General features: G+C 34.4%; 1 protein-coding gene across 2 annotated transcripts; it reads left to right on the top strand.

The window, feature by feature from the left end:
* On the top strand, window positions 1–8088 carry DOX1 (Peroxidase superfamily protein). Of its 2 annotated transcripts, none has more exons than XM_039047454.2 (10): window positions 1–308; window positions 1098–1361; window positions 1467–1616; window positions 2752–2885; window positions 3347–3560; window positions 4529–4674; window positions 5954–6181; window positions 6291–6493; window positions 6614–6857; window positions 7686–8088. In XM_039047454.2, the coding sequence occupies exons 1-10, from the start codon at window positions 186–188 to the stop codon at window positions 7909–7911; spliced, it is 1932 nt and encodes a 643-aa protein (XP_038903382.1). In that variant the 5' UTR covers window positions 1–185; the 3' UTR covers window positions 7912–8088. The 2 variants fall into 2 exon arrangements, with proteins under 2 accessions (XP_038903382.1, XP_038903383.1); XM_039047455.2 differs by having other exon boundaries at window positions 48–308; window positions 4532–4674.
* Window positions 8089–23790: the final 15702 nt, after the last annotated feature.

Raw genomic sequence — 23790 nt, 5'->3', positions numbered from 1 at the left:
GCCCACCACGTTTTAATATTTCAAAATCCCATATAATATTATTTTGCATTAGAAAAAGTTGGTCAACATTTGAAGCCTTTCTCTCCTGTATCACTTCATCTCTATATATATTGGCTTAGAGAGATTAGTTCTTTCATGTTTTCTTTTTAACAATTCAAGAGAAAGAGAGAGAAACAAAAAAAAAAATGTTGTCTCACTTACTGAAACCCATTAAAGCTGTTCTTAGAGGAGAGCTTCAAAAGTTCATCCATAAAGATTTTCATGAAGTTGTTCAAAGGATGACTGTCATTGATACTTTTCTGTTCTTGGTAATGATTTTTGTTTTTAGCTTTTAGTTTTTAAATTTTTTTTAGAAACCATTTTTTTTTTCTTATAAATAGTTTTCGAGACAAAATCTTTCTGTCAAATATTGTTCATACTCTACGTTGGTAGGTTTTTCTATTTTTATTTTCTTTGTGTGTTTTTTTTTAAAAAAATTGATTATGTTTTTGGAAAATTTTTAAATTAAGAAAATAAAGTGTTCTCAAAATTATTAAAATTTAGAAAGAATAGATCTATGCATAATAGTTTTACCTAAAAATAAAGTACATGCTTATAAAAAAAAAAAAAGTTAGAAACAAGAAACGGAAAACTAAGACCATGTTTAGTAATCATTTTGTTTTTATTTATTTATTTATTTATTTTTTGTAAATTAAGTCTATGGATACTACTTCTACCTCTAAATTTTTTTCTTTTGTTATCTATTTTTTACCAATGATTTAAAAAATCAAATCAAAATTTGATAACTAAAAAAAGTAGCTTTAAAAAAGTTGGAGTTTTGAGGACCTTTCTTAAAGAAAAAAGTGTGAACTTGTCTCTGTATAATAACATCAGTTCATTGGATTTCGGGCCGGATGGATCAGTGCATGATCCTAAGAACTCAACAATTATACTTAAGAAAGATATAAATCATTATAAGAAATGTGAATGAAATAGACTTAACTCTAAAAAAACAAAAACAAAAAACAAATGTGGATGAAATGGTTACCAAACAAGGTCTAAAATGTTCTTAGATCGTGCTAACGACATTGGAATTGCATTTTTGTTTAAATTTGCAGATTATACATTTTATTGATAAATTAGGAGTCTGGCATAAACTTCCAGTGATCTTGGGGCTACTTTATCTAGCAGTTCGTCGACATCTTCATCAAGAATATAACTTGTTCAATGTCGGGAGAACTCCAGTCGGAGTTCGGTTCAACCCGATGGATTTTCCATATCGAACCGCCGATGGCAAGTACAACGATCCCTTCAATGAAGGCGCTGGTGCCCAAGGAACTTTCTTTGGCAGAAACATCCATCCTGTTGATCAATCCAAAATGGTATTATATCATATATGTCACATGTTTTTGCTCGTTTAATCAATACTTTATTTTCTTAAAAAATTAAGTTGAAACTCAAAGATCCGTTTGATAACGTTTATGTAGTTGTTGAAGCCGGATCCTATGGTGGTTGCTACAAAGCTTCTAACAAGAAGAAAACTTATAGATACTGGAAAGCAATTCAACATGATTGCTGCTTCTTGGATTCAATTCATGATTCATGATTGGATTGATCATTTGGAGGATACCAAACAGGTCTAACCTTTATACTTTTCTTATTTATTTAATTTGAATCCAAAGTTCAATTAATAGAGTTTGAAGCATTAAAAAAATAAGAAACATTTGAGCACCAAAAAAAAAAAAAAAAGAATTAAAGTATACTTGAACTCTTAAATCTATTTTAATTTATTTTGCCTTTTTGACGTTCAAATGTTTTGGTTACATCACTTTATTGTACATATACAAATCTAGATAATTAGTCCCTTAGATTAATAACTTTATATATATGCATTTTCATAGAAACCTTGTTTATGCATGTCCTCTTTATAGTATCAAAGTTTGGCCTATTGATTTTGGAAACAAATTACTAAATTCAAGATATAAATTAATTTCAATTTAAAAAAAATATGACAGTTAAGAAAACATTTTTTTTTTCAAATTGAAGAAGTATTTTCTATATTAAAGGCTAAAAAAAACAAGAGGTCAAGAAGTCAAACTTATATTAGGTGAATTTTTCATTATATCTCTCGACTAGGTCACTGACCTATTAAATTCCGCAAATCACAAAAATGTCTGGTATATAAATTCAAGTTCACAAAATCCAACTTTAGTACAACACATAGCAACTGATCTTACAAAACCATATAAATACTACAAAACAAGTCAAGTCAACTTAAGTAGAGATATAACTGAACTAGCTATACACATTGTATTCTTAACTTAAAAATTGCGAAGCTCGAGTTCTCTCTTCTTATAATAGTGCCAAATCAAGATAACCAAAATTGAATTTCTCAATTCTAGATTTTTATAGAAAAATAACTTTCTTTGTATATTACAAATAAATTTATTTTATATTGAACCCAAACATTTTAGTTTTATAGTCTCTTGCTTAAGATCTAGCGATCCAAACATCTTCTTAAATACTTGAATATGACGTATTAAAAGCATAAGAATCTGGTCAACTTAAACGTAGCTGCTCAATCAATTAATACATATATCTTCTATTAAAAAGTTGGAAATTTGGATCTTCCTATCCTCCCAACTCTCAAATTGTACTGAAGATATGAAATATATATATATATATATAAAGGGAAATGAAATATGAAACAAAAGTATAATAAACTGATGATTTGAATAAATTAAATATAATTATTTCTGGTTGAAAGTACAGGTTGACTTGGTGGCTCCACGTGAAGTTGCAAGTGAGTGCCCATTGAAATCCTTCAAATTTTTCAAGACAAAACAAGTTTCCACCGGCTTTTTTGAAAACAAAACCGGATCTATTAACGTTCGAACACCTTGGTGGTAAGATTACTATTATTATTTTAACTCACAATGGATTAGATTATAAGTTTAGTTTTCAAACTTTGAGGTTTGTATTTATTTTATTTCTAAATTTTTAAAAATATTAATTAAGTCTTTAAACTATTACGTTATTATACCTGTAGTTAATAAGTCCTTGAACTTTTAGTTTTGTATTTAATAGATCACCAATGATTTAAGGTTTTTAAAAATTAATTTGTCTATTAGATCATGATTGTGTGTCTTGTAGATGCATGAAATAATTTTTTTAAAAAAATCTAAGGTTCATAAACTAAATTTAATTTATAATTTTAAAAGTTCAGAGGTTAAATAGACACAAGCTCAAAGTTTAGGTTTTATTTATATACATATTAATTTTCTGTTTTTAAAATTTATATGTTGCTTTTCTTCTAAATCTGATAGGATCATTTTCTCATTTTCATAAATTAATGTACTTTGTTTAGGGATGGAAGTGTTTTGTACGGAAGCAATGCAGAGAAGTTGGGGAAGGTGAGAACTTATAAAGATGGGAAGCTAAAGATTGCCGATGACGGTCTTCTTCTTCACGATAACGATGGCGTTGCCATCTCCGGCGATGTTCGAAATAGTTGGGCTGGTGTCTCTACTTTGCAGGCTCTCTTCATTAAGGAACATAATGCCATTTGTGATGCCTTGAAGGTTTGTATCGTTAATCTCTTATCGTCATATCGTTATTTGTCTTTTTTTTTTTTTCTTTTCTTTTTCTTTTAACTTTAATGAAAATACAAATTAGACGCAGTTGTGTTTCTTTGGTAGTAACTGTGTTTTTTTTCTTATTCTTTATTTATTTCTTTTATTAAAAAACGTAAGTTGTGTTTTGAAATATCTTTTGGTTTTTGATTTTTCAATTAAAAATTAACATAATCAATGTTTTCCGTAATAGATTAAATTTTCATAAAATATTCTCATTTTGGTCCATCTAACACTTATTTTATTTTAGTTTATATATTCATTATAAATCTTACAGTTAGTCCTTAATATTAATTTGAAGTTAATTTTAATCAAAATTAATTAAATAATAATAATTCATTTTCATACAACAAAAAGATATATGTCTTCAAAATTTATACGCTTCTAGCGATTAATTTAATTCTTAAAAAACTTATCCATAAATTAGTCTAAAAAGACCGAATTGAAGACCTTATGAAAGTAAGATAACTAAATTTAGAATATCTAAAAAGAACCTGAACTAAAGTTATAAATATAATTTTAATTTCTTTTCAAATCATTGTTATTCAAATTTTAATTACAAAAACTATAAAATATCGATACAAGCATAAGTAAGTGGATAAAATAACTACTTACCTTTGAAAAAAACCTAATTTTTATCTTTCTAAAATTAATGTGGTATTTTTCTAAAATAAACTTAGCTTAGTGTTTATTATATACTCTTCAATTTTGAAGTAGAGTTTGATGTTACCTTTTAAGAAAGATTCTTGAAAACAAGAAAAAGTGGTTAAGAAATATCTGTGTTTTTCAGAAAAATAGGAAAGAAAGAAACATTAAAAAAAATATAACAACAAATTATCCTTCTTGGTTTGTTTGTTTTATTTGATTCCTTTTTCAGAGTGAGAGAGATATTAAAATGTTAATAATATTTGATGCAGAAGGCAGATGAAGATCTAGAGGATGAAGATTTGTATAGATATGCAAGACTTGTGACTTCTGCTGTGATTGCTAAAGTTCATACTATTGATTGGACGGTTGAACTTCTCAAGACTGATACTTTACTTGCTGGAATGAGAGGCAATTGGTATTTTATCCTTTCTGTCCCTATTCTTTTAAAATATTTTTTTTTAAAAAAATCTATATCTTTTGGGTCTTCAAGGTTTTGGATTTATTTTTTATATGGTATTTAGATTTTAATATTTAGTCCTTAAATTTTGAATTTTGTTACAGTTGAGTCCCTTAATTTTAAAATGTTACAATTTTTACCTTTAAGATTTGAGTTTTTGATTTGATTTGATCATTTTAATTAGGTTTCAAGATTTACATGTTTAACCTCGATTGTTGACTAAATATTCATTTTGCGTCTTTAGTATCAATGTTTATTAATGAATTTAAAAGAATAGTTAAATGAAATATAATTAATTAAATATCATTATTTATCATCACTATTAAAATTTAACTCAAAACTTCACTTCATAATTATTTTAAATTAGTTAATTGATATTAACGTTAATGACTGTAATTGAATATTTACTTAAAAAAAAAGAAGTTAAAGTGTAAAATTTGAAATCAAATTGAAACAAAACTCATATTTTAAATGATAAACTATTTTAAAACTTATGAACTAAATTAAAATACCAAACTCAAAACTTAAGGGTTAAATATATAACATTCTAAAACTTAAGAACTAAATAAAAGTTAAACCCAAAATCTAAAAATCAAAGATATTTTTTCTTGAAAATTTTATCAATAATAATTTTCAATATATAGTATACTATTATGTTTAAGTCAATTTTATTCTTTTCAAATCTATTATCTGCTTATTGAGTAGTCAAGTTTCTAGTATTATGATAGTGTCAAACTTGAAACTTTTACCTATAAATCAAAACTTAGAGCATATATTATTCTTAAAAAAAAAAAACCATAGACATATATTTGAGGTGGCAATCTCCATTATGGATCCAAATGTTTAAAAATAGGGAAATAAAACTTTGATAGTTATAGTAGGTGTTTACAAATTTTTTGAATAAAAGAATAAACATCAAAGTCTAAGGATTAACAATTTAAGGGCCAAAATAATTTTTTCTTTGATTCTAAAAATCAAAATTTTTATGAATATATCTTTACTATCGAAAATTAATTAATATTTTTAAAAATCTATAAGTGAACAATTTTTTTATACATGGGAGATTTGAACCACTCATTTTATAAAAAGAAGTTGATGTCCTAATTACTCATGCATGTTTGATTATTAAGTGAATTAAAAGTTTATTTTCTTTTGGATTCAATTAACTTTGACCCACTGTACTAAGCCTAGTGGTTTATTTATTTATTTTTGAAAGAGTTTTCTTTAATTTTACAAGGTATGGATTGTTGGGAAAGAAATTCAAAGACACATTTGGACACGTTGGAGGAGCCATTTTGGGGGGTTTAGTGGGTTTGAAAAAACCAGATAATCATGGTGTCCCATATTCTTTGACAGAAGAATTTGCTAGTGTCTATCGTATGCACTCACTCCTACCTGATGATTTCTACCTTAGGGACGTCTCTGTCGATCCCAATCACAATAAGTCTCCACCATTGATTGAGAAGTACTTTTTCTCTCTTTCTTTCTCCTAATAGTTTTCTCATTTTTATTTTAACTATTGTGGTTATTTCAACCAATTTAATGGATTTCCCTTTTTTTTTTCCTTTGAATAGAGTGCCAATGGGTAATATGATAGGGCACAAAGGAGAAGAGGCCTCAAAGGAGATGGGCTTTACAGCCCTATTAGTTTCAATGGGCCACCAATCCAGTGGAGCCCTAGAGCTGTGGAACTATCCAGTATGGCTCAGGGATCTCATAGCCCATGACATGGACGGCAAGGATAGGCCAGATCATGTTGACCTTGCTGCTCTGGAAGGTGTTGACCGAATCACAGCCCTTCATTTCTCTTGTGATATAATCAATACCATTCGTTTACATCAACATGGAGCTGATTCTGTGATGGTAAATGATTTGTTTTTTCTTAACCATTTTGCAGTTTATAGGGATAGAGAGAGGAGAGTTGCTAGGTACAATGACTTCCGCAGGGGATTATTTCTCATTCCGATCTCCAAGTGGGAAGATCTAACGGACAACAAAGAGGCGATTGAAGTGCTTCGTGACGTGTACGGCGATGATGTGGAGGAGCTTGATATTCTGGTGGGGTTGATGGCAGAGAAGAAAATCAAAGGCTTTGCCATTAGTGAGACCGCTTTTGTCATTTTCTTGCTCATGGCTTCAAGGTAAACTAAACCAAACTTTAGTTTCCAAAATTACTTGGTTTTCTAATTTTTAAAAATTAAGTCTACAAATACTGTTTTTTTATGGTAATTATCTTTCAGCTTATTACCTACTTTTTAAGGGTGTTTTTTTAATTTTAATATTTTAATATTTTTAATTTGTTTTTTTTTAAAAAAATTTGATTATAAATTCAAATATTTCTTTAAAAAGATGGAAACTAATACCAAGAAATGATAAAAAATAAGTACAACTTTCAAATATGAAAGGATAATCAAACGGACTTAATTATATGCAGTTTTCTTTCACTAACAACAATTTTTGAACTACTAACAATGTTTTTGTCCAATTCTTTTTTTATTTTAAATTTGATTTTAGTTTGCGTATTTTTTTAAATAATTTTATTCCTTAATTACTTGTAAAATCCAAACACTTACTACGCACATACTAAAGACTACTCTATAACACAATGCGACAAAAATGATTTAGTAGGATAAGAACGGGATGTTCATAATGTAAAGGGACCAATGTGATTTTTTAGAAGAACGTGAATAAATTAAGTGTTTTGAAAGACAAGGGCCAAATATAAAATCTAAACAATTTTTTCTATATCTAGAATCAAACATATGAAAGCATACAGAATGTAAAAATCGAAATAAGTACAAAAATTTTCACATAGAATTAAAATTTAAACCATTTATTTGTATAAAAAAAAGTTTGATGGTCTAATATAACCCCTTTTGACAATTTTTTTTTCTTAAGAAAACATAATGGTTATGGTACGTTCATTGTGTACTTGGCTAACCAGAAAAAATAAAATCCTGATAATGTAGGAGGCTAGAGGCAGATAGGTTCTTCACAAGCCATTTCAATGAAGAAACATACACAAAGAAGGGATTGGAATGGGTAAACACAACAGAGAGTTTGAAAGATGTTATAGAAAGGCATCATCCAGAGATTTCAAACAAATGGATGAATTCATCAAGTGCTTTCTCTGTTTGGGATTCTCCTCCAAACAAGCCTAATCCTATTCCTATTTATCTTCGTCTTCCTCATTAATTCTTTTTTTTTTTCCTTTCCACCCTTATTCATGGTCGTGTATTGTTGTCTTATTTTCTTTTCTTTTCTTTTTCTTTCATATTTTAATGTGAAATTTGTATTTTGATTCTCATATTTTGAAAATAAAAAAGACCGTTGTTCTTATTTTTCATTATATATAACTTATATTTTTATGTAGGGACTTTGTTCTTATTTCTCATTATACATAACTTATTTTTACGTAGGAACTCGTGATATAACATACAACTTAACTAATCATAACTTGTTTGTGAATTAGGTATATGGTATAAGATAATTTATTCATGGAAATTAAGGATTCAAAATGATACAACTAATAATTTAATTAATTTAGAGTTGTTGATTCAACAACTACATTTTTAATATATTACAAATTGACTTTTTTTTCCCAAAACTTAACATTATATTTTAAATACATTTAAAAACAAAATTTAAATTTCGAACAAAGGGGGACAAATCATATATAGAGTTCAATAAGTTCGAATATTAGCATCAAAATGAAGATAGTCAAACTGTCCTAAATTTGACATATTTCGTACGTGAGATTCACCTTCTTATTATATAATATTTGAATCAATGAATATATATTATTTGTGTTTGTATACTCTTTCTCCTTTTGCCTTTTCAATCTCTTCTATTTGAACCCCCCTTATCTTCCAATCGAAGCTCTCTAAATTGATGTCCTTTGTACTCGAGGGCTGGATTTTATTGCAATAACCACCCATGCTCCAAACCCCATTCTCAACACGGGCAACTTACCACAGCTTTTGCAATCATTAATGTAATTAAAAGTTGCTCATAAGGGTGATAGTGGCGGCTTTGTTTTGTTCATGAAGCCGTCAGTGTGACTTTCGCTTTGTTAGGGGTTGTTAGATGATGGTTTTAGGATAAAGTGATGATCGAAGCATTGTAGAAACAGTAATTCAACAGTGAAATGAACTTTTACTTTCTGTTATTTCATTTTCTCACAACTAACTTGTAAAGCATCATATATATATATATAAAGGATCAAAACCAAAGAAAGATTTAAGAGAGAAAATTAGTGAGATGTGAGACTTATCTGTATATTGTTACATCACCAAGAAATCTTCAATTTCAGATCCTCTCGTGAATGTAGGTTTTGTTGCTGAACCATGTAAATCTTGTGTCTCCTTCTTCTTTCCTTATCTTGCATTCCTCATTTGCATGCTTAATCTCTTAATACTCTTCCTTCATCTCTCCTACAAAATTCATCAAACCGGAGAGAGCATCTAACAGGAATTCATTCTTTCAGCAAGGAAAAGATCAAACTGATTGAAAGAGATTGAGAGTACGATCGTCACCTTGTGTGTGTTGGAGAGCTAAAAACGTGGCGTAATTAGCCAAACACATTGCAACTCCAGGTGATCTCTCTTTTTTGGATCAAGACACTCACTTCTTGGGCCTCAATGGAGTTATCCCAAGCCCAACAAATTGGTATCAAAGCCTGCAAGAATAAATCAAGATCTTCAAGAACTTTAAAGAGAGTAAATATTGGAGCTTAGTAGTTAAGAAGCAAGATAGTGACAGCCGCAAGATATGACATAGAAAAGTTTGATGGGAAAGGAAATTTCAGCCTTTAGAAGGCCAAAATCAAGGTTGTTTTAGGACAATAGAAAGCTCATAAGGCTTTAGAAGACCTTTCAAAATTGTCTACTACAGTGATAGCAGATGATAGTGTTGGGTTTTATGTCATCTAAGACTAGGTCATATCAATCTCAATAGGATTGGGAGATTGGTTAGTGGACTTCTAAACCAGTTAAAAATAGCTCTTTACTGCCATGTGAATCTTGTCTTGAGGGCAAGATGACCAAAAGATCTTTTACTGGAAAATGTATTAGGGCCAAAGAACCCTTAAAGTTAATACATTCAGACCTTTGTGTTCCGATGAATGTTATAACAAAAGGAGGGTATGAATATTTCATCAACTTCATCGATTATTATTCAAGGTATGGCTACATTTACCTAATGCATCACAAGTCCGATACACTTGAAAAGTTCAAGGAATATAAGGTAAAGGTTGAGAACCAATTAGGTAAAAAGATTAAAACACTTCGATCAGATTGAGATGGTGAGTACATGGACTTAAAATTCTAGGACTATTTGATAAAACATAGAATTCAGTCACAACTCGCAGCACCTGGAACACCTCAATAAAATGGTATTGCAGAAAGGAGAAATAGAGCCCTGTTGGTCATGATTCGCTCTATGATGAGTATGCTCAGTTGTCAAGTTCTTTTTGGGGTCACGCAGTAGAGATTACGGTGTATATATTGAACTAGTTCCCTCAAAGGTGTTTCAGAAATACCTTACGAGTTATGGAGAGGACGTAAAGGTAGTTTATGTCACTTCAGGATTTGGATGCCCAACTAATGTATTGATGCAAAATCCAAAGAAGTTGGAACGTCGTTCAAAGGTACGTCTATTTGTAGGCTATCCTAAAGAGACAAAAGGTGGTTTCTTTTATGATCATCGGGAAGATAAAGTATTTGTATCGACAAATGCAACATTCCTGAGGAAGACCACATAAATCATCAACCTCAGAGTAAGCTAGTATTAAGTGAGATAACCAGAGAAACTACAGATAGATCAACAAGAATTGTTGATCGAGCAGGTCCTTCAACAAAAGTTGTTGATGGAATTGGTACTTCACATCCTTCTCAAGAGTTGAGAATGCTTCGACATAGTGGGAGGGTTGTGCAACAGCCTGACCGGTACATGAGTTCAACAGGTCAAGGCTGCCGGTAGTGCCATGGATGGGCGATGAAGTAAACTCTCTCGAGCTCTAACTCTGATGAAGGCTACGGTCGTCACCCGGAATGGTTAAGGGGATGAAGAACTCTTAAGTTATCTTCTCATGCTTTGGTCTAGATCACAGGGGTCTGCCCTCTGGCAGAAAACCCTAGATAATTTGAAGTTCTGCTTAACGGCTTTTATTTATAGAGCTTGATCATCGACAACATTTATGGACCTGCTTTGAATCTGACATTCGCGGTGTGAGGGTCCTTTTCTGAATCTTTGCTGCTAACGACGTGGTAGGTGAAATGTCAACATCATCTTTTGATACTCCCGAGGTATGCGTTCATGCTTGCATTCCATCAATCTTGCGTTCATCCCTCTATTATTGTTATTATTCTGTAGCCATAATCTTCTTGCGCTAACCGCATTCGCTTGACGGTCACAACTTCTATGCGATGGACGCATGCGGTTAATGGCCGCAACATCCATGCATCGAACATATGCGCTCGCCTCTATGATGGAGAGATTCCCCGCATGCAGTCGTCTTTGCGATAGTCTGGCTTCTGCATATGCGATCACTTTCTGCGGTTGCTACAAAAATAAATAATTGAATGCATAATAACACATAATAGTGGGTTAGCCAAGATTCTTAATGCCGATAGACGCAAACTCATTTTCTCATGAATTTCTAACATAATCGTCGCATATTCTACTTAACAGCCCTCATAATTCTAAATAAAAGGCCTATAATGACATGCATTTCTGCCCGTCATAATACAATCCTACAAGTTTTAAGTAAAATGAAACAAGCATTTCAATAGGTTTGAGCCAAAAGTTATAAGTATGCTTTTCTAATTTCAAAGCATGATAAATCTTGAGAAGAATTTTATGAAGCATACTTGAGTTATTGATTGAAACATGCGTTGATGAGCATTCCTTGAGATGAATTATTTCTCATGATTTACTATTTCTATGATATGTTTTCAATCGAATGCTTAACACTTGGATTGCTAAGTTTTTAGCCTAAAACCATGTTTTACAATGTTTTTTTTAGTAAACCAGATACTGAAGGAGATGAAGGTATCTGGGTCCCTGATACCTAAGGAAATGACGATATCCAAGGTAGACATATTATTACTAGCCTTTGGGGCATATCCACGTGCACGTAGGATTAGTATCATCGACACTGATTGTATTGAGATTACTCTACATTAGCTAAGGTATTCGACATTGAGCAATCGAGAAAAACGACTCTCCCTAAAATAAGGCAAGAGGATGATGGTTTTTCAAACAATTTAACGATGTTTGAGATTTCCAGGGTTGTAGAAATACTCATACAAATGTTATATTCTTTTATGGATTTAGAACTATTTCTTAACCCGGAGACATAAGGATACATGTTTTATTTAGTAAACTATGTTTTCATGACATGTTTTTTATACGAGTATGTTTTAAAAGAAGGTCACTCACTAACCTATTTAGCTCACCCTTTTCAAATGTTTTCATTTCCTCAGGTAGCGGTCAATTTTCTAGACCTAGCCGATCTGCCAGTCTGCCACAAAACTCAAAGTCTCAGAGAAACAAAAGAAGCTTAGATGGCCCATCATGTCTTGTTTAAGTATAAAGACTATCACGTACATATTAGGGGCAAAGGGTAGAACCCTAGATAACATTGATATGGGATAAACTTATGTATAGTTGTTTTTGGTTATGTATATAAGTTTGGAAGTGTTTTTGAGTGATAATAGAGTTTGCATGCTTATATCTCTTGTTGAGGATATATGAATAGAGGTTATATATGTATACGTTAACTATTTATTAGGTATAACATGTGCAATGGAGACAGGTTACAAGAGTAGGTTGGACAATGGGTGTTATAAGAAGGTTGACATCTATTATCTTCACACCTCTTTCCAGGTTAAGAAGGTAATCTAGGAGAGGGTTGATGCATTATTTTATGATGTGGAATTGTGGATGATATACAATGATGAAATTGCATTGAGCACTCAAGTTTCCTCAGTGAAATCTAAGTGTAAACCGTACTGAGTTCCTAGTAAGTCTAGGGTCGAACTCAGAGACTTGGGAAAATAATATGCGATGGTAATTTTTAGAAAACTTTGCGGTAACCGGTAACTCAATAATTGTTGGTTTGTTTATTGATTGCGGTAATGAAAATAAATAAATACAGTGAAGTTCGAAAAGAGTTGATAAAATGGAATATACGATGAGTATGCGGTGAATGGGTTGAGAAGGGTTTCGGCTAACACTTCCTAGGATGCGTTCATGCTTTGCGATCATGCAACATGCATACAACAGTAAACCACCTCTCGGTGCGAATGCCACGACTTCTAAGGCTAGAACGCATGCGATAAATGCGATAAGTCTATAGGACCTACACATAAGTCTCTATTCTTATTTATTCGTTGACAAAATGACACATACACAAATAAGGCGACCATATAATATCATACCTATCTTTAGGGTGCATGTGATGCAAGTTGGCAAATAGAGCTTATCTCTAAGTCTCTATCTCTTGTTTATGCAATTCTAATTTTGCTCTCTCGAGTCTAGATTCTAACCTAGCTCTCTCAAGTCTTAGGTTCTTTCTTTAGACTCTCTCTTGAGTAGCTTTAAAGGGATGATTGGCACAGCATAACACAAGATAATCGCATGCGATGAAGATTCTAGTTCATGTTAGCTTATTTCTTTTCATCCCATTCGACAAGTTTAGCTACTCATGCGTACTAAGAGAGTGAACAGATGTAGAATAAGAACTTCCATTGTATGAATATAAAGATGAAGTACAAAACAACAATGCAAGAATAGAATAAAGAGCATGGTAGCAATCTCTTACTTCCCAGGCTTTTACACTGTTTTTTCTACTCATGTTCAAAAGATAATCTCGCTCTCGCGAGAGTCGGCCCGCTCTCAGCTTCTACGCCTCTGGGTTCTCTCTCAAGTTTCCCTGAGCGATCTTCCGACGTCTCTACTCTTCCCTTGCTCCGCCTTAAAAGTAAAATAAAACTATGAACAAAGACGTGCTAAGCTAACTAAGAAAAATTCTCTAACTCTCCGAACTGCTGAACTCTTTTTCTGAAGGATGCCTTCGGTATTTATAGAGCTTCCGGTGGTGAAAGGTGGCTTCTCTCTTATGATTGCACAGATGGGATGGCTTTAATTCCTTGACTGATGCGCCGAATATTTGTCACCGAAAAGTTGAATGTACTTGTTATCGTTAGCGACTGTCAACTTAATTCGGATTCGACCGTCATCAGCTTTCTATCCCATCGTGATTAATTATGCCTTTCACCCAGATGCACCCACTAAGTTGTGCCGGCTCTATGCGACAATCCTTCTTGAGTAGATGTTTGCGAACACAATCACCGTAAAGGCTTGTGGTGATGCTGTGTTGGACCAATGATTTCTTGTGATCGTTCGTTTCGCCTTGCGTCAACGCATATTCTGCATAAAAAAATACAAAATCAACTATTTCTATGTGATGAACGCATGCGACCGCAATGTTATAAACTTAATGCTTTTGGACGCAATCTAACACATTTTATCAACGCAAGTCAACATTGATTAAGAACTTAGCACTATGATAACGTGCATTTTTGCCCGTTATCACACCCCCAAATTTAAACAATGCTTGTCCTCAAGTATAAGCTAAAGATTTCCTTTAGCAAGTAGCAAGTCGATCGCAATGTTCTTTTCCTAGATTTCTCAAGGATACTTCATTCAAATCCTATATACCCAAATTTCCTTAAGTCTTATTCAAGTCTCCTCTTAAAATATTTCTAAGACCCAGGGACCGCAAACTTAACCTTCAAAAGGACTTTACTAAATTCCGAGACATCGCATGATTTATTTCAAGAAGAAAACTTTTCCACCGGGGTGTCAAATGATTTTATCCTTGCATATTTCCTGACATTATTTTTTTTCCTGACCTTGCGCTGATCCAAGTGCCTTGCCTTCGTTTTGGCTTACCCCCATGTGTATCATGCGAACATCCAACTACAAGTAATGCGCTCTTTCTCAGACTAACTCATACCTACTTGGCAGCGGAGTTGCAATCATTATATTTATGCATTGATCCTGGCAACTTACTTTTGTTTTGGCTTGCCCCCACGTGTGTCATGCGGACATCCAACTAAGGGTAAGTGCCCTTCACAACTTAACTCTTATCAACATTAGTTTCCTCCTTGCGTTGACATTGGAGTTGTTATTCTCAATTATTATTTTTTTTTAGAAATAGCAAGGTTGAAAATAAATACCTCACCCCCAAATTTAAAATGTAGCAATGTCCTCATTGCCAAAAGATTGAAAGAAGTAATGCAATGTTCTTAGAAAACTTCGTAAAGAGAGTTTGAAAGAAAGCTAGCAGACCCTTAACTTCTAGAAATATTTCATGAGGTGACTTTTCTAAGATTAAGTTGACTCGAGTACATACCAAAAAAATGGAAGCATGTGTCTCATCATTGAAATCATAGTTGGCAAAGAACTCATGCGGTAACTTATTAAATTTTCCATGTCAAATGATTGCGGTAATCAAAGAGGATGCAGTGATAAAACTTTTAAAACTAAAATGCGATGCGATAGTGCAAAATTTGAAATAAAGTTAAGGATGAATAACCCCCAAATTTGCGCTGTCGCCCGCATTGTGTATTGATGCATCCTTCTTTGCGGCGATCTATCTTCTTTGGATTACGGTGATGGAATAAGATAAGTTGCTTCTTTGTGGAACAACTCTGCAATCCAGCGCCTCAATCATTGCAAGAAAAACAGAGATAGGGTCAAATAAGATTTAAACAAAACAAACATTTTTTTTTGGAATAAGAATAAGAAAAGACAAAGACTGAAAGGATATTGTGGAATGAAAATTCAAAGTAGTAGAGAAAAGTTGAAGATTCCATGATTCCCAAAACTTGCGTCCCTGATGAATTTCGATCGTTTGATAGCGTAGAGACCACCTACTTTCTTCTTTATTCAAAGTTCCTCAGTTTCACGGAGTCGACTTGGCGATGTCAGCCTTCTCCATGATACATTTTTACTCGCTGTCCATTAACTTTGAATATATTGGTTCCATCATCGTTTGATAATTCAACCGCGCCATGCGGAAATACCTATTTAACTATGAATGGTCTGGACCAACGTGACTTTAGTTTCCCGGGAAAAAGCCATAATCATAAGTTGAATAGTAAGACCCTCTGCCCGACTTGGAGGTTCTTACCACATATGTGTTTATCGTGCCAGCACTTTGTGCGCTCCTTGTAGATCTTTGCGTTCTCATATGCATTAATCCTCCATTCTTCTAGCTCGACCAGTTGAAGTTTTCGCGCTTCTCCTACTTTCTTCAAATCAAGTTTACTTTCTTCACCGCCCACAATGCCTTGTATTCCAACTTCAGAGGCAAATGACATGCCTTACCAAATACCAAACATACGGGGACATACCTAAGGGTGTTTTAAATGCAGTCCGATATGCCCACAACGCATCATCAAGCTTTGTTGCCCAATATTTTCGTGAAGGCCTTACCACCTTCTCAAGTATCAACTTGATCTCTCGATTGGACACCTTGGCCTGTCCATTCATCTGCGGATGGTATGCGGTGGCCACTTTGTGGAGAATGTTATATTTGCGGAGCAGCTCCTTAACAGTATGATTGACAAAGTGGGACCCTTCATCACTTATGATGGCACATGGAGTGCCAAAGCGAGTGAAAATATTTTTCTTCAAGAATTGAGAGACTACCACCGCATCGCTTGCGGCGCATGCCACTGCCTCTACCCACTTGGATACATAGTCGATGACTAATAAAATATAATGTTTACCATTCGAGGGAGGGAATGGTCCCATGATGTCGATACCCTATACGTTGAACAACTCAAGCTCCAAGATGATGTTCATCGGCATTGCATGTTTCCATGAAATGTTACCCATGCGTTGACACCGATCACACTTCATGATGTAGTCAGCTGCATCCTTAAACAATGTTGGCCAAAAGAATCCACTCCTCGAGCTAAAAAGCTTGCCAAGTCCCTTTCTCTAACCATTGAAGTTGGCAAAGAAAAATCTTCACCTCCGCTTGTTGACTTGAATGAAAGACCTCTTCTCCTTTCCTCTGATGAAGATCAAGAGAAAACCTCACTGCCTCCTCCTCAAAAAATTGAGAATGAGAAGACTCCACCCCCTATGGAGTCAACATATTTTGAGCCTCCTTCACCGCGTGCTTGTACTACACTTGGATGCAGAATATCCCAAACCCTCAATGCAAACTTCATTAACGTCGATATGATTGACCTAGAGCAATTTTGGAGAGAACACATCTAATAGCCTTTCACTCAGTAAATCAGTTAATTGGCAAGGCAGCAAGAATAAAGCCTTAGTCAATAGAATTCGTTGAAGGAATATTATCACCACCAAGCTCAAATGCAAGCTATGCAAGTACCTCTTTTGCCTTCCACCATTGTTAATGACCAAATAGGCTAAGGCACAAACACTTCACAAAATCTTCTTGGACCAAACATTGGTGAGTCAAGTACCCATTCGCCACCTGTTGATGATGTGTGTCGACCCAACCTCCCTCAAGAATCTGGCGATGAATTTGGTGGCAAGGATGAGCTATAAAAATACTTAGATGATGAAATCGTCCAGCCTATATTGGAGTCGATGGATAAGTTGTCTAGTCAGCGAGACACGCTCACACGCCAACACAATGAACTGAGGGAGCATGTCCATCAACGCGACCTTCAACCGAGGGAGTTTGCTCAATGGCAAGCGTAGAGGCAGGACGAACAATTCAATGAACTCACAAACTATATACATGTAGTTTTTGTTCAACGCATTCCAGCCTCTATCATTCCTCATTCTATCCAACAACTCTTTCACTTTCTTGAAAATGCTCCCCCTGCACCCAATGATGTCAATAATGCTGGAAAAAAAATTAAATTTGGTGGTGTTGGTTTTTGTTAATTTTCATTCAGTATTTTGTAATCTTTGACCGACATGAATTCACATTGAATGAAACTCTCAAGGCAACTCATTTTGTTCGTGGTGTGTGTTTGTCTCTTGCATGAATTTACTGCTTCCTTAGTGTCCTTCCTTAGTTTGATGCATTTCTAAAATGACCTCAATGATAATACTTATGCTATCCAACATATTGATTTGTTAATGTTGCCATTTAGAATTTAGTTTTAGGAACTTTACCTTAGGAAACATTTCTTGAATTTAATATGCATGCAAGCTATGCATCAAACCTCTTTCGCAACAATTTTTCTAAAGCAATATCATAACTTGATTTCAGCAATGAGGACTTTGTTGCTTTCAAAATTTTGGGGTGGAAGAGGTTTGAGCTAATGCGTTCAAACTAGTAAAAACCCTTTATTATTAATAAGTCACATAAAATTCATCCAAAAAAATGTTAGAAAATAATAAATCCGTTGTCAACACAAGAAAAAACATACCTGCTAAAAGTTTAGTTACGATTGGCACCTACTCATAGTTGGATACTTGCATGAAACCTGTGGGGGCAAGCCAAAACGAAGGTGGGTAACCATGATCAATGCGAAATCAAATAAATAAATTATGCAACTCCAATACCTAAGGCAAGATTTAAGTTGAAAAGGGTACATACTTGTATTTGGATGTCTGCATGACACCTGTGGGGATAAGCCAAAACGAAGGTAGGTAACCATGATCAACGCGAAATCAAATAAATAAATTATGCAACTCCAATGCCTAAGGCAAGAGCAGTTGAAAAGGGCACTTACTTGTATTTGGATGTCTGCATGACACCCGTGGAGGAAAGCCAAAATGAAGGTAAGTCAAAAGTAACAAAGTAAAATTTTATGTCTTTGAACTCTCAACACATTACTGAAGAGAAATGAGAATCCCTAGAAATGAGTAAGCAATTTTAAAGTCTGCCGCATTTAAAATTAGGAAATATTTTTGTAAGGGAGTGAATAAAACTTGAGACGAACTACTGGTATGATAAATCTTAAACTAGAAAGCATGTTGAGAGGTCAAGTGCATGCATTAATTTGAGTTGTGGCAAACACTAAGACGTTAAATACGTGCTTGGGGACAAGCATTGTTCTAAAATTAGGTGTGTGATAACTTGTAGAAATATAAATTATTGTAGCTCTTTATTTAGAATAATTATGAAAATTTAGGAAAAATGCATTAACTTGAAATGAAATTCATGTGAATAATTAAACTTTGCGCTCATGCGTTTACAAAACTCATTATCCTAAAAACTATAAAATCTAATTGCTTTTAATGCAGGATTTGTATGAAAAGAAGAAAAAAATTATCTAAAGAAAAAAAACTATAGCCATGAACGCATCAAAAGAGATCAAATCAAACTTCAACCTTGCACGCAAAGAACCATGCGTTGAGCAGAAATATGAAGAGTAGAAAATGACAAATGCAAGGGTGGTAGATGTCAAATCAAAATGCAAGTTAGTAGCTCATTTGAGATAGTCGCACCGGAATTGATGAATCTGTAAGTGAGTATTTGGCATAGCGGAGCATGGAATTAAATGCAAAGGTTTCAAGCAATCATTAGAAAGAAGCAAAGAACATTCCTTGTGATGCCTATAAATAGCCCTTCAAGAATCAGTTTAAGTGTAAGACTTTCTTTCAAGAGATTGGCATAAATTTTGCTCAAATTTATCCTCATGTCTACCATTGTCTTCAACCTCTCGAGCTTTTCTTTGAAGAATTTAGAGTGAGAACTCAATCTTCTTCTTTGAAAAGGGAGAGAGCACCACCATCTCCATAACAATCACTATTGAAGCAACCCCCATCCAAGTCAAAGGAAGCAAGACATTGCGACCAGTAGGTTGATACATTTCATCTCTAATCTTTATTCCATTTTTCTTGTTATTTCAGTTTGTATTAAGATAGTTGGAATTGAGAAACTTCTATTTCTTAATATAAATCTGATTTCTATCATCTTTCATCCATCCATGTCTTATCTTTCTTCTACCATGTGTAACTAAATTTCTAATGATTTGAAGAGGTTAAACTAACATTTTCACAAGTTTTGCATAGTTAAAGTTCATCTTGTTTAATGTGTGATTAAAAACATTGTTTGAATCCATTTAACAAATTGGTTTAAGTAAAAATAATCAACTGCTTGAGAGAGTAAGTGATTGTGGACGTCATTAAGTAAGGAAAGAAGTAGCTTCATAAATAAAGTCAACCTTTTGTTTGAAATTAACTCGAGCATGCATCCTAGAAATAGGGTAAATGTAGCTTAAAAATACCAAGTGGTGAGTTCTTCATTGTTAATGACAAGAATGCATAACTTATTCATCACTTAGGAAAACGGTAGTAACCCTTCTCAACTTTGTCTTATCAATTGATCTTTCCTTCAATTCCACGCACATTGCTTAATTGTGTTTGTAGCAATATCTTGCTTCCCAAGCTTTTACACTGTCGTTTCTACTCTTGTTCAAAAGATAATCTCATCTCATGAGAGTTGGCCCGCTCTCTGCTTTCTACGCCTCAGGGTTCTCTCTCGAGTTGCCCTGAGCGATCTTCCGGCATCTCTTCCCTTCTCTTTCTCCGCCTTATAAATAAAAGAAAACTATGGACAAGGCTAAACTATTAAGGAAAATTCTCTAACTCTCCGAACTCCTTTTTTGAAGGATGCCTTCGGTATTTATAGAGCTACGGGGTGAAGGGCGGCTTCTCTCTTATGATTGCACAGATGAGAAAGCTTTAATTCTCTAACTGATGCGCCGAATATTTGTCAACGAAAAGCTGAGTTTACTTGTTATCGTTAGCGGCTTGTCAACTTAATTCAGATTCGACCATCATCAGCTTTTTGTCCCATCGTGATTAATTATGCCTTTCACCCAGATGCGCCCACCAAGTTGCGCTGGCTCTATGCGGCAATCTTTCTTGAGCAGATGCTTGCGAGCACAAATCATCGCAGAGCCTTGCGGTAATGCTGCACTCGTCCATTGATTTCTTGTGATCGTGCTTTCTGCCTTGCATCAACGCATATTTTGCATAAAATTACAAAAATTAACTGTTTCTATGCGATGAACGCATGCGACCGTAATGTTATGAGCTTAATGTTTTTTGGACGCAATTTAACATATTTTATCAACGCAAAACTTCATTGTTTAATAACTTAGCACTATAATAATGTGCATTTCTGCCCGTTATCACACCCCCAAATTTGAACAATGTTTGTTCTCAAGCATAAACTAAAGATTTCCTTTAGTAAGTCGACTGCAAATCTCTTTTCCTAGATTTCTCAAAGATACTTCATTCAAATCCTATACAACAAAATTTCCTTAAGTCTTATTCAAGTCTCCTCTTAAAATATTTCTAAGACCTAGGAACCGTAAGCTTAACCTTCAAAAAGGACTTTACTAGGTTCTGGGACATCGCATGATTTATTTCAAAAAAAAAAATTCACTGGGGTGTCCAATGATTTTTATCATTGCATATTTTTGACATTATTATTTTTTTCTGACCTTGCGCTGATCCAAGTGTCTCACGTTAGTTTTGGCTTGCCCCCACGTGTGTCATGCGGACATCTAACTACGAGCAAAGTGCTCTTTCTTAGACTAAACTCATACCTATCTGGAAGCGGAGTTGTGGTCATTTATTTATGCATTGATCCTAGCAATTTACTTTCGTTTATGCTTGCCCCCACGCGTGTCAAACGGACATCCAACTACAGGTAAGTTCCTTTCACAACTTAACTCTTATCAACATGGGTTTCCCCATTGCGTTGACAGTGGAGTTGTTATTATCAAAATTTTCTTTCATTTTTTTTTTCTTTTGTAGAGCTAAAAATAGCAAGGTCGAAAATAAATACCTCATCCCCAAATTTAAAATGCGACAATGTCCTCGTTGTCAAAAGATTGAAAGAAGTCATGCGATGTTCTTAGGAAGATATGTAAAGAGTTAGTTTGAAAGAAAGCTAGCATACCACTAACTTCTAGAAATATTTCATGAAGTGACTATCTTAAAATTAAGTTGACTCTAGTATATACGAAAGAATAGAAGCATGCGTGTCATCATTGAAATCATAATTGGCAAAGAGAAAATCATGCGGAGACTTACTATATTTATCAATATGGAATGATAACGGTAATCAAAGAGGATGCAGTGATAAAATTTCGAAATTAAAATGTGATACGATAGTGCAGAATTTGGAATAAAGTCAAGGAAGAATACAACCCTCAAATTTGCGCTGTCGCCCACATTGTTTGTTGACGCATCCTGCTTTGCAGGGATCTATCTTCTTTGGATTGCGGTGACAGAATAAGATAAGTTGCTTCTTCGTGTAAGGCCTCCACAATCGTTCGCCTTGATCGTTGCAAGAAAAACAGTGAGAGGGTCAAATAATATTAAACAAAACAAACTCTTTTACCGCAATCCTTTTTCTTTTTTTTTGTATTAGAATAGATAAAGAACTGAAAAGATATAGCAAAATGAAAATTCTGAGTAATAGAGAAATGTTGAAGATTTCATGATTCCAACAGGTACTTCACAAAACTTGCGTCCCTGATGAATTTCGATCGTCTGATAGTGCAGGTACCACCTACTTCTTTCTTATTCAGAGTTTCTCAATTTCACGGAGTCGACTTGGCGATGTCAGCCTTCTCCGTGATATGCTTTTACTCATTGCCCATTAACTTTGAATATGTTGATTCCGTTATCATTAGATAATTTGACCGCGCCATGCGGGAATATCTCTTTAACTATGAATGGTCCGGACCAACGTGACTTTAATTTCCTAGGGAAGAGTCGTAGTCGTGAGTTGAATAGTAAGACCCTCTGCCCGACTTGGAGGTTCTTGCTGCATATGTGTTTGTTGTGCCAGCACTTTACAGACCTTTTACTTAGAATTATGAAGGTTGTTAGGTAGTATACGCGGCAATCATGTTAGGAATTCACAAGAAAAAAAGTTTGTATCGATCAACATGTTGAATCTCAGCCAACCCGTTATTTTGCGTTAATTATGCGTTAAATGTTCTATTTTATAGCTAATGTAGGAAATGGACGCAAACGCGGAAACCGGACCATCGCATAAATGACTGCATGTGGAGAAACACTCCATCGCAAAGGCAAACGCATCGATCAACGCATGGATGTTGCGGTAATCATCCGTATGATTCCATCGCATGGGAGTTGGGCTTGTCAAACGATTGCGGTCATCATGTAGAGTTGTGGTATTAAGCGAATGCGGCCATTGAATGATTGCGGTTATGCGACAATGCATTCTAATGGGATCAACGCAAGGTAGGTGGAATAAACGCATCAATGCATCTACCTCGAGAAAATCCAAAGCTGATGCTGATGTTTTACCTACCACGCCATTAGTGGTAGAGGTTCAGAAAAGGACTAACGTGCCGAACGTCAGACTCAGAGCAATCCCATTAATGCTGTCGGCTAGAAGCCGATGAGCTGAAATTCAGATCATCCAGGGTTTTCACTTGAGGTTCGCCTAGGGCAGATCCTTTTGATCTAGAAAAAATGTGTGAGAAGACGCTGAAAGTTCTTCACCTTCTTCATTCATTCCAAGTGACGACAGGAGCTAGATCTCGAGAGAGTCAGCTCCTCCGCCCATCCATGGCACCACCGGCAGCCTTGACGCACATCCGCTGGAAGCAAGTCTTTGCTTCCAGCCGGTCATTCGATTTCCATTTCTTTTCTTATACCGTATTGTATGACATCTTGGAATTAAGGAATTAATACAATTTTTTTTCAATGCATTTCTTTGTTCCTTCGACTCTATCTCCATCTCCTTTACTTAGCATCTTTACTTTCATTGCAACACTTAGTGGGATTGCTTGGGTATCGCATACTTAGTCATGTGGATTAGGGATATGAAGCATGTAACAACCCACCGAGAGGTGTGCGTTGTGTGAGTGTGTGAGTAATCTTATTTGCTTAGTGTGAAGCTGCTACAACGCCTGTCTATAGGCTAATGCATTGCTTGTCTATGAGTGAAGTTAGCAACAATCAACTGCATGGGAGGGTAAGTGGTTGGACGCATTAAGCAATGTATGCATTGTTCACTGGGGATAGTAACAATCTTGCGTCAACCAAGTTCATGCGATTGTCTTGTATTAT

This window comes from Benincasa hispida, chromosome 11 (assembly GCF_027475165.1).
Source record: "Benincasa hispida cultivar pf3 chromosome 11, pf3_genome.v1.1, whole genome shotgun sequence".
NCBI classification, from domain to species: Eukaryota; Viridiplantae; Streptophyta; class Magnoliopsida; order Cucurbitales; family Cucurbitaceae; genus Benincasa; species Benincasa hispida.
Note: the sequence above shows the minus strand (reverse complement) of the source record. Positions and strands in the feature narration are given on the sequence as shown.

Coding starts and splice junctions, on each gene's coding strand:
- DOX1 (XM_039047454.2), top strand. CDS start 186: ATGTTGTCTCACTTACTGAAACCCATTAAAGCTGTTCTTAGAGGAGAG. Junction 1,362..1,466: donor CTGTTGATCAATCCAAAATG/GTATTATATCAT, acceptor ACGTTTATGTAG/TTGTTGAAGCCGGATCCTAT. Junction 4,675..5,953: donor GCTGGAATGAGAGGCAATTG/GTATTTTATCCT, acceptor TAATTTTACAAG/GTATGGATTGTTGGGAAAGA.